The 12,224-nt window shown below is 43.2% G+C and overlaps 1 protein-coding gene across 2 annotated transcripts in view; it reads right to left on the reverse strand.

Moving 5' to 3' along the window:
• The window catches only part of SEMA5B (semaphorin 5B), a 349,785-nt gene that overhangs the window by 122,223 nt on the left and 215,338 nt on the right, over window positions 1-12,224 (reverse strand). For both annotated transcript variants that reach the window (XM_034785184.1, XM_034785185.1), the window contains exon 5: window positions 8,635-8,680. In XM_034785184.1, the coding sequence (XP_034641075.1) occupies window positions 8,635-8,680 (46 nt within the window). The remainder of the gene's footprint in view (window positions 1-8,634; window positions 8,681-12,224) is intronic.

The raw sequence follows: 12,224 nt of genomic DNA on the forward strand, positions 1-12,224 counted from the left end.
GGGGTGGGGAATGGCCGCCTGAAAAGTTATTTGGGAAGAGGGCTGACAACCAGCCGCTGACAAACATCACAGAAGCTGCACTTTTCACACATGAAGGTCAAGTGCTAGGTCCTCAGCTGACGTAAATCAATGCAGCTCTGTTGACTGCAGTGGAGCGTCACTGATTTACATCAGGTGGGGTTGTGGTCCAAACACAGTGTCAGCAAGTGAACCTCCAAACTCTTCTTACTGCACCCTAATAGTACACCGCAGAGAGCACTGACTTCAATGAGGCTTCACACAGCGGTAAGCAATATGACCCCAATTTAGCAAAACATTAAAGCATATCCTGAAGTCCATCCATATTCAGCAAAGCATGTCACCATATTCTTAACTTTAAGCAAGTCCAAGAGGAACTTGAGCACCTGTTTAAAGTTAAGTACATGTTTAAGTGCTTTATAGAACGCAGATGGACTCCTGAATAGAGACCTTACCTCTGTAGTGAGTGTTTGGAGGAAGGAGTCCTTAGAAAGGAATGCGGACTCCAGAAACACACTTTGACACTTCTCATATTTTCCTCTACATCCTAGATTTCAAGAATCCACAAGCTCCGGCAACCTCTTGGATAAAATCTGGGAAGAACCTGAAATTCAATTTTCAGGTCCAGATCTAAATTTTTTGAAAGGTGAGTGTATTCAGATGGAGGGTTTGATTTGGGCACAGATGTCAGATTTAAAAAAAAAACAAAACACACAATGACAACAAGAATCAGGGTTCCCTCAGTATTCAATCTTCTATAACTGAAACACAAGGAACCACAATTCCGTATGATCTTGATGAAAACCAGATTTGCTCAAAAACAGGTCCAAGATACTAACAAGATTTGTCAGATCTTCAGCACACAGTACATCCGTCACATAAGCCATTTATTATGGAATGGCATTAGAACTCTGGGCTGAGAGTAAGGGATTTTAGGTATAGCTATGGTAGGTAATTTAGGAATAGATTTATATGTTAATCTGCTAATAAAAAATGTATCATTCTGATAAAATATGTGACATTCATAACTAAACTATAATCCACATATTGAGGTTTGCTTCTGCTGTACTATATAAGGTGTTGATTATGTTTAAAAAAATAACTAGATGTGCCTGAAAAATAAGAAATGAATGTTTTATCTAGGTATTTATACCACATCACTCACAGTGGTAACTGAATAGCTGAAACAGACAAGCCATATTCAAAACACTTGCAGTTAACTTCAACTTAAAAACTATTTTCTTCTGTAAAAGTTACATTCTTGAAAATTTCAAAATGCAACGGATTTTAATGCAGCCTCACTAGTAAATAAAGCTATGAAAAAGGTCCAAAACTCATCTGCGTTTTGTGTTGAATGACAAACCTGGAACTCAGACCAGATTCTATTAAAGGTTTGCTAAAATTTGTGGACTTTGGAGGAAACTTGGACCTGCTTTTGAGCAAATCTGGTTTTACATCAAGATCATATAAAATTGTGGTTCCTGTTGTTTCAGTTACAGCAGGTTGAATACTGAGGAGAACCCTGATTTGGAAATATTTTTGCAAATAAATACAAATTAAAATAATAATGCTACTCTTATATAGGCCTTTCTTCTGTAGCTCTAAAACCATTTTACAAAGGATCATTATCCCCATTGTACAGATGGGGAAACTGTGACAAGGAGCTGAAATGACTTGCCCAAGGTCGCTCAGCAGGCCAGTGACAGAGCTGGGAACAGACTGCATGTCCCAGTGCAGTAGTTTGTCCAGTAGGCAACACTACCTCCCAAGTTGAATTTAATAATATCATTCCACCACTCACAGTAATCATTTGCAAGTATCCTGCTGAGTACTGGTCCTTCATGAAAATGTTTCTGAACCCTTAAAGTTCCATGAATTTTAACATGAATGAAAATTTGGATGTAAATTTCTACTGAAAACTGCATTATTCACTATTCATCATTTGTTAGGCTTATAAATTTTTATACAACTGTCCAGGGAAATACTGGAAGTCAGATTCTGCCATCTCTACTTACACTGGAGTAGTGCCTTAATATGTGGACTGCTTGCAGAGTAAGGTACCAATCAACATATGTAAGGGAGGCAGTGTCAGGCCTCGAATAGTAGGAAATAAAGCAAACAGGATATGTTTAATTCTTGTTTTTGATTCAAGACTAGAAATACAAATCTTGTTCATTCTGTTGCAGGGAGAGATGTTCAGGACCGATGGAGACATTTTATTACCATTAACTGCAACCCGTTGATAGGTACTATTGATTTACCAGTGGTTTTGCCCTAGAGTTAGTGATCCCTCCACAGAGAAGTGTCAGAGGGAGAGTGTCTGTAGCAAGAGCAGTTCAGTTGAAGAGCTGGCTCTGGGAAGTGCAGCTGTTTCTGATTGTCAGATTAAGAGAGAAAAAGTGAAGCAGGGTAAAGTACCTTCTCTCAATGGAAATACTGATCGCTAAGAAGGGCAGTTTAACTAGTAAAGAAATGTATATCAGCTTTTCCTCTGTACTTGAGCTTTGCACAGACCTGCTCCTTTACAGCCTGGTCCAAATGCCACTGAAGTCAGTGTCTTGGATCAGGCCGTATGGGCTTGGGCCCTTATTCAGAAAAGGGCTTGAGCACATGGTCAATGGGATTTAGGCACTGAAGTCAATGGGACAAACTCACGTGATGAAAGTAAGTACTTTCTTACAAGTAAAATTTCCAAAAGCCCCTAAGTGATTTAGGAGCATACATCCCATTGACTTTCACTTAGGGTAAAATTTTCAAAAGCACCTAACTGCTTTGCTGAACAGGTACCATATTTACCTGCTTGAGGGATGGACTGAATTAAGGCCTAGATTCTGATACTCTTACTCACACTGAAAAGTACCTTACTCCACAGATAAGCCACTAAAGACAATGTTGTTACTAAGATGCTTTTTTTCTCGGTATGAGTAAGGGCCTCCATTCTGCAAGTCTGGACCAGGTATTTATTTTGCCATTTAATAGGTAAATACTTTATGGCTCAACTCCCTATTTTTTTAATGGCACCCTTTTATAAAAGGAGCAAGTATTCTTGAAACAGTTTTAAAGTTGCCTTCATGAAATAATGTCATCAATATACATGATGCGCTCATACCCTGCAGTGCTGTGAGCCGAGCTGGGCAAAATGGTTTGGATGAACAGGTTATTCTTGAATAGTCATCTGAGGAGGACTTGAACTTGGGTCTAACACGTGAGAGTCCTAACTACCATGGTACAGAGTCATATATTTCTTTCTCTCCCTCCCTCTGCCCCCAATGACTATTCAAGTATTTTATACACAGTGGAATAGCATCAACAGGAGAGACAGAGAGCCCTGCCTCCAGAATCCCCCAAAACCCTGTGATTAGGGCGCTCTCTTGGGAGGTAGGACACCCAAATTCAAACCCCTGCTCCCCATCAGGCAGAGAGGGGGATTGAAAATGGGTCTCCCACATCATGGGTGAGTAGCCTAACCACCAGGCTAAAGTTATAGGTGGCAGCAGTCACAGCCTCACCTCCCTTCCCACTTTGTTAATCTAGCCCCTTTAAAAATACCAAGGAACAAAACGTGTCAGGTCAAGCCAAGTTTCATTCGATGACCAATCGACTTTCTAGATACACTGAAAATTTCAGAAGTTTTCCATTTCAGTTCAGGTCAAAACAATTCCCACTCCCCACCTCCCTGAACTGCCAGTGAACCGAAAAATCAGTTATTCCCCCAGCTCTAGTTGTGAGTATTCTCAATGAAGTCAGTAGGACCTGGGGGTATTCAGTACTCAGGGTCTAGTGGGAAATGTGTGCCAGGCAGAGTGATTTTATATATGCTGGCAAATGTCCTTGTTTAGTCCTTTTAAGAGGCCCAAATTAGCCCAGTGTATTTTTTTAAACGTGCCATGAAGATTTTGTTTTTAAACTGACACTTTCCACCTAATCTATTAATTGTGAAGTCTAGTATAAATAGCCCCCTTACTGGCCTCTCTGTTAAAGCTGGGGATTAGAGGGTAACCCTGTTCCTGGCTCTTGCATAATTGAACAGTGTGTGCTATACATGCATATCATTGCCTAGGTTTAAAAAATGCCCAATATTTATGAAACATAATGCTTACGTGAGAGCTGCTTTCAGGGTGGAAAAGGAAGATGTATGGATTTCATGTTAAAGGGACATTAGCAGATTTAAAAAAACCTGTATGTTTTAAAGGCGAATTTCCGGAGTTTTGCCAGAATTTTAAAAATCTACAAGATTTTCAATAGTGACTAATGTTTTTAGGTATCCAACTTGAGGTACCTTAAAGGGACTGATTTTCAGAAAGTTGAGAGAACTTGTCTCCTGGAAGTTCATTTTCATTAAGATAGGCACCAAAACATTGAGACACCCAAAATCATTAGTGATTCCTGCAATATCTTGGCCCCAGCTCACTGTTGGCCATTAGCACATACTGTTAACATTTTTCATTTCTCTCAGCTTGGGTAGGACAAGAATAGTTTCCCCTTTGTTTCTAATCCATTTTGCTTCCTGGTTCTCAAGCACAGGCCCGGTGCTGCAGCTCTTGGAGGGGCAAACAGGGGAAGGGAATGTTTAACTTCCAATGAAAATCTAAAGCCACCCCGAACCAGAAGTGAACCTTGGATCCTGGCAGGACAGAGGGGACCAAAACAACCTACTCTGGAGAAGGGACAGAAGATAAAGAGCTGAGAGTGAACGCAGAGGAAGAGAAAGGAAAGGACAGTCTTTACTGTCTCCTTAACATGTCCTCCTCCCCACCAAAGCCTGCCATATCTTACCCTTACCTCCCCAAAGTGTCCCCACCAGCATCCTCCTGCACTCACCCCCTTGAAACACACCCCACAAAAACCTTCCCATACCCATGCCCGACCCGCCACCAAAATCCTATCCTATTTATCAGGAAACATTCATTGTTGAGACATCTTTCATTGCACAAACAATACCAGTAATGTGCTCCCAGAAAACAAGGATGCGAAACAAGTTTTCATCATATGGGCAAGACGTGTTATAGTTTGTCTTTGTAATTGTAATTTCAAGATCCTAGCTTCATATTTTATGTATTGGGGGGTAATGTTCTATTCCAATTTAAAATGGGTTGAATCTCATGTCGGTATAGCACATTTTTGTTGTTGTGCTGTGAGCTTACAAGCATTCATTGCAATGCTGTATGGAATAGAGCTGGGCAATTTTTTCCTCCCGCAAATAGTTTATTCACTGAAAAATGCCTTATGGGAGAACCAAGTTCAAATCCCTGCTTCACTATTTATGTAGATATGTATCCAGAATGGAACAGCTTCAATAGGAGAGACAGAGAGACCCACAGCAAACTAAGCTAGGGTGCTTCCCCCACAATGTGGAAAACCCAAGTTTAAACCCCTGTTCCACAAGCAGCAGAGTGGGGAATTGAACCCAGATCTCTCACATCTCAGCTGAGTGCCCCAACCACTGGACTACAGGTCAGAAAGAAGACAGTTGCAGCAATGCCATTGCCTCCTCTGGCTGTTTTATTTCATTTCCTTTGTTTTTACAGTAAAACGTGCCCAGAAAATACACCAAGCAGTTTGTTTTGACACAACAAAAAATTCAACTTTTTCTATTCACTGAAATTCTTCAGATTTTGTGTGTTCAGTTCAGGTTGAAACAATTTTAATTTTTGTTTTTTCTATTTTTCAGAGCTGCCAGCAAACTGAAAATCCAGCTATGTGGAAAGAGAGAAACCAAAGTCCCAGAAGGCCTTCAAGTTTCCAAACCAAACAGCACCAAGAAGGTTTACTCTAGCCTTGTGAAATAGCAGCTAGAGCCCTGCACGGATACAATTTTATATTCACGGATATCCACATCCGCAGATATAAATTTGTATCCGCGCAAGGCTCTAATGGTAACTACAGAATTTTCAAGGGCATAAGAATTTCCTTTGAATGGAAACAGTGAATAATGTAATGTATATGATGAGTGACTTTGTCACCTGTTCAACAGTAGGAAATGTTCATTTTCTGAGTCGAGAAAAGACGGTGCAGGGAGGCTGCATTAATCAGAGCTGGCCACTAAATCTACAACATTACAGAAGGAGAGAGATTTTCAAGCACCCAAGTCAGTGGGCCAGGTAACAGTGTCACTAGGATATTGCTCCAGTGTTGCCAGGCTCATTGGGGAAAAAAAAAAAAAAAAAAAAAAACTAGACTTCTACTTCGATATAATGCGGTCCTCAGGAGCCAAAAAGTCTTACCATTATAGGTGAAACCGCGTTATATCAAACTTGATTTGATCCGCCGGAGCGCGCAGCCCCGCCCCCCGGAGCACTGCTTTAACGCGTTATATCCGAATTCGTGTTATATCGGGTGGCGTTATATCGGGGTAGAGGTGTACTAAGATCAGCCTCCTTTGTGGCAAAAGCACTGAAGGGGCTTGACTCTTGTCTGTGGGTGCAGAGTGACTGAAATTTACACTCACCCTTTACCCACAGTCAGCTGTGGCCATGGGGGGTGGCAGGGAAGGCAGTTTTAAGCTCAGACTAGTACTCAATCAGATCCCCTCCATTAAAGGCTAGCCTAGAAGAGGCGCTGAATCAGGAGCTCTTCTGCACGTCCTGGCTCTGCCCCCTACTCAGCACACAGTTCCTACTCGGTGGGCAGTGCTGCCCAGTTCAATCTCAGCAAAGCAGGGATGGGGTGGGGATTTGCACCACGCGATCCCCACTTTCTGGCAGATTTGGTGCCACTGGCAGCCTGCAACATGGGTTCCAGTGAGAAGTGAATCAGATCCACTGGTAGGAGAAAAGACCCTCCCAATACATGTCGAACTGTAGGATCCGGATTATATTTTAAAAGAGCTGCTAACACTTCAACACAAAACAGTCTCCATTTTGTTATTTTCTAAACTTTGCCTGCCTTCCTCCCCCTTCTATTGAACTGAACTTAGAATCCCCTTAATTTCTCGACTTGATTGTCTATTCTTTTCTTCAAAATGATGTATATGGAGGGGTGGGGTGTTCTCTGAGCAGCATTATGTGCTTCACGGATGCAAGCCAAGTAGCTACTTAGGCAACCACTAGGTCTGGAAACAATCGTTTCCATCATTCCCAACACGTGTGTCCGCATAATTCCATGCTCTCATTGTCATGCAAAGAGTTTTGTAGAAATGGCCGGATACACCCAGAAAGCAGGAACAAACTAAGCTCGTTATGTTAATCAGAGATCCCACCACATCCTCCACTTGCATACAGGAGGGCTTTCAATTTTAGGCAGTGTAGCGTGCAGGCCATTGTGGAAGAAATCTACCCCAGTGCAGGAAGCCTGCACAAAGCTCTAGCTATTGTTGAAGCCCCCCTGCAGTACTGCCCGCAGGAGACTCTCAACCAGGTCGGGATGTAGGGGATCCCAGCGGGTAACCAGAACAACAGGCTGTGATAGCCCCTCTGGGAATCAACCCTCTACAGAGAAACACTATTTCACCACCACCACTAGGCTCCCATCTCTTCTATATCCCATTGGAATTATTCTGGCACACGTAGCCTACCATCCTTGAAAGGGAAAGTTCTGTTAGATGAGGTCCACTTTTGGAGTTCGTTCCACTGTCACTTGTACTTCATAGAATAAAAAAGGAAGATGCACGGGAATTAAGTGTGTAACTGCTAAATAGCTATGCTGCCCTCCATCCACACTTAATGTCAAGAGACTCGCATGCAAGGGAACAGGGTGTGGCAGGTGCTTTGCCCAGCCATGATGAATACTGCCCATTGGTCAGAGCATTTTAGCCAGACTCTACGTGGGCAAGGGCGCCTTGGAAGTCAACAGGCGCACTGAGTGACATGCCATAATGAGGCCTTGGACTCTAAAGTCTTTGGGGGTAGGTGCCCACATTTTGATCTGTCTAACAAGAGCAAGGCACATTTTTTGGTGCTTACAGAAAACAAACAAACAATCTATACCCCAACATATTTGTTACTGACACTCTGTTAATTTAAAAGTAATTAATTAATTATTAATTTTTGCTGCACCTTTCAGTTCCAGATTCAAGCTGGAGGGGGGGAAAATCTTGCTCATCCCATTGGCTGTTTGTAAGCCTTTTCAGTCCAGTGCAGACAAGCCTCCTCCTCTACCATTGGGTGGTGGGTGACACATTTACAACCAGCTGTGCCTCTGAACGCCTGCACGTCCTATCTTGTTTTTAGTAACACATTCAGCTCCTCAGCATTCCATGCTCCCACGGGCACAACAAAAGCAGAGAGCGGTGATGGACGAGAACTATTAAAGCCATCCCTGCAAGCTGCTGACATCTGCACTAAGGAAAGCCAAAGATTTCTTTGTATGGTTTTATTTAAGCGGCACCAGTTATCAGTCATGCTACCTGCTTTGTTTCTTTAAGAGGTCATATTTTCAGCACCCACCCATCCCATCACCACCAAAAACACTCAAGAATGGAGAGCAAGGAAGTGTTATCCAAATGGCCAAGCACTGGAATGCCCTCCCTTTTAACATTATCTTCTCAGTGAGAACAAATAGTCCAATTCTTCCCTCTGCCACTCTGAATGCATATTGACAGCTTACACCAAGCGATTCCAGTAGCACGTTCATGAATGAGTCAAGCAAAACGATTGGGTAAAAAGTGAACAGACATACCTGGATAAGAGAAACATTGTGTAGACTAAGTCTGAAGAGGTAGTTCCTGCATGAGAAAGAAGAAATAAAAAAAAGTTGTTAGATTCAGGAGAACTTTTTAAAAAAGGAAGGGCGGGGGAGAAGAAAGTGAGGGAAAAATCATATACTTTCGGCTAAAATGTATGGTTATGCATTTATACAGGCAGCAAGGCTTTCCAAGAAAAGTGTCCACGTGATCCACCGAAAGAACAAAAAGAAATGCTAAAATGGTGCCTCTTGTTTCACAGAAATGTAGGGCTGGACTGGACCCCTAAAGGTCATCTAGTCCAGGCCCTGGCACTAAGGCAGGGCCAACTAAACCTAAGCCATCCCTGACAGGGGTTTGTTCAACCTGTTCTTAAAAATGTCTAATGATGGGGATTCCACAACCTCTCTTGGAAGGCTATTCCAGTGCTTCACTATCCTTACAGTCAGAAAGATTTTCTTAATCTTTAACCTCAATCTCCCTTGCTGCAGAGTAAGCCGATTACTTCTTGTCCTACCATCAGTGGACATGAACAATTGATCCCCATCCTCTTTATAACAGCCCTTAACATATCTGAAGAGTGTTATCCGGTCCCCCTCACTCTTTTCTCAAGACAAAATATATCCAGGGTTTTTGCTGTAACATTTCCTCATAGGTCTGGTTTTCTAAACCTTATTTCTCCTCTGGATTCTCTCCAATTTGTCCACATCTTTCTGAAAGTGTGGCACCCAAAACTGGACATGATACTTCTGCTGAGGCCTCAGCACTGGCAAACACATCAGGACAATAACCTCCCTTTGCCTGTCTTGTCATGAACTTTGTAACAAAACTCAGAGCCAATTTGTAGCCAAACTTTCCAAAGCCTTTAATGGAGATGTACAAAGAAACCTGAACGACTAGGGGCTTGATTCAAAATCTTCAGCTGGCCCAAGGCCTATGCTGCTACACTCCTGTTTGCTTCTGGGAGTGGGGATGAGATGGAATCTGCAGACCTGAGCTCAGAAGAGCAGGGAAAAGGGTAGCTGCATTCTGCTAGGTGTTCTCCACACACACAAAATTTGCAGCGAAATCAGTGCAAGGGCCTGTGGCCTGAACCTGTGGTCCGTGTGGAAATTCCCCATGCCCCCACACCCAAGCCATGATGTAGAATCTTTCCAAGCAAAGAGGATTCTGGGGCAGAGGCAGGTGGGTCCTGACATGATAGTTCTTGCTGCCAATTGTTAAAGGGGGCAAGGGGATGGCCAGATGGCTATCGGAGGCAAAGGGCCTAGGCATCCCCACGACACCTTCATGATGTGTGAAGAGCTAAAAGAAAGATTCAGATTACAGAAAAAAGGAAACAATCATTTGTGTTATGCAGGTGTTTATGCTTTATAACCTTGACTTAATGCATTCACATTTCCACCCATGTCTAATGAATACATTCAATATAGTACAATCATAAATATAATAAATAGAGAAAGATATAGTGTGATCCAGTGGCTGGAAGCTGAAGCTAGACAAATTCAGACTGGAAATGAAGCACAACTTTTTGACATGGTAATTAACCACTGGAACAATTTATCAAGGGTTGTGACAGATTCTCCATCACTGACCATTTTTAAATCAAGATTGAATGTTTTTCTAAAATATAGGTCATTTATTTTGGGGAAGTTGTATGGCCTGTGTTATACAGGAGGTCAGATTAGATGATCACAATGGTCCCGTCCACTCACGTGCACAGGAATAACCGACAGAGGAGCATGAGACTCTTAAATGACCCTCAAAGCATGTCACAGACGATACTAAATGAATGATTTCCTGAGAAGTATTTAGGCAGTGTGGCCTAACAGAGCACTAGTCTGGGATTCAGGATGCTTGGGTTCTAGTCCCAGCTCTGCCACTGGCCTGTGGAGAGACCTTGGGGAAGCCAATTCCCGCCCTCTGCCTCAGTTTCCCCATCTGTAGCCTGGGGATAATGACACTGACCTCCTTTGCACAGAGCTTTGAAATCTCAACTCTGTTCACCTACTGATGAAAAGAGCTAGGTATTATTAATTATTATTATTATTATTAGCAAAATGTGTCCAATGTATCTTTCCAAGTTCTCACTTAAGAGCATCTCCCCAAATCCAGCAGTTCTTTTGTATACTGAAAACATCCTTCCCTTCTCTTACAGCTGCATAACCTCCCAGATATTCTGTTGTTAAACTGTTTCTCATCAGCCACAGCACGCTAACACGTTGTGCACTACCTGGTCCGCACCGGGACGCTGCATTCACACTAGAAGTTCCCCAGTGCACTGTATTGCAGTGCTGTTTCAAACAGCATGATGTTAAAGCATGCTAGGGAAATTTTAGTGAAAACCAGCAGAGTCTACACAGACCAGTTAGTGCGCAACAAGTTAGTGCACTTAGAAATCACATTGTTGTAGTGCACGTTGCCACGCTGTGTAGAGAAGCCCTTTAACAAATATTAAATGTTTCACAGACCCATGGCACGAGGGTTACACACAGGGGTGAAAGTAAGGCGGTACGGGCTGGTACAGTGGCCAGTACCCAGCTGACTTTAAAGTGCTGCCACGTCACCGCTTTAAGGATCCTGCTTAAAGTGCAGGTACAGCAGCGCTTTAACGTCGTTTCCCCCCTCACTCCTCCCTGGCCACCGACAGGAGGAGCAAAAGGAGCAGCTGCCCCGGGGCCAGTGATTTAAAAGGGCCTGGGGCTCTGGCAGCGGCGGCTGGAGCCCTGGGCCCTTTAAACCCCTGTTGGAGCCCCGGGCGGTGCAGGCCAGGCAGAGCGGATGGGCTGGCTGGGGGATGTTGACCCCCAGCCTCACCCCTTCCGCCTGAGGCCCCGCCCCTTCCGCCCAAGGTGCCGGCCTCTGTACCGGTAAGTCCTGTGTTATACTTTCGCCCTGGTTACACACAGCTATGCAATCGCTCAAACTGGAAATTTTGATCCAACAGCTGATTTTTCTTGGATCCCTTAGGAAAGCGCATGCTAATTTAACAAAAATAATAATGCAGCTCTGGTGTGTAAGGTATCATGAAATAATCCTGCTCCTGAAGGTGTTAAAGCATGTCACAGGGCCTCAAGTCTTATAACACCCCGAGGAAGGAGTTCTCATGATAACTGGCTCGGAGCTGGTATCCTGTTGTTAAGCATGCTATTTAAATGCATTGATTTTGGAAGTCTTATAACACAGATTCCAGCTCCTTGTTTTAGTCCTGTGAAACACGGGGTGGTTTGACTGAGTGATAAACTTCTAATATTAGATTCCCCCCTCCCCCCCCCCGCGCCCCCAGTGGAACAGATTCAACCCAAAACTTTTAAAGGAAGAGGCATATTCAAAGGAGATGGTTTTCCTTGCACCCAAAAGAGCTGCAGAAAGAACAGAGTCTATTTAAAGAAAAGCAGAGTCCATCTTTGCAGAGATCACTACGTGGCGCATGCACATATGCATCAGCTGTGAGCTGTGGTCAGGTGGCACACAACCTTCCATCAGGCAAGGATACTAAAGTTCACACAATTATCTTCTCGACTCTTCACACTAATGTTACTCCTGGGGGGAATTCTGCACCAAAAAAAAATGAAAAATTCTGCAA

Source organism: Trachemys scripta, chromosome 11, assembly GCF_013100865.1.
Source record: "Trachemys scripta elegans isolate TJP31775 chromosome 11, CAS_Tse_1.0, whole genome shotgun sequence".
NCBI lineage: Eukaryota > Metazoa > Chordata > Testudines > Emydidae > Trachemys > Trachemys scripta.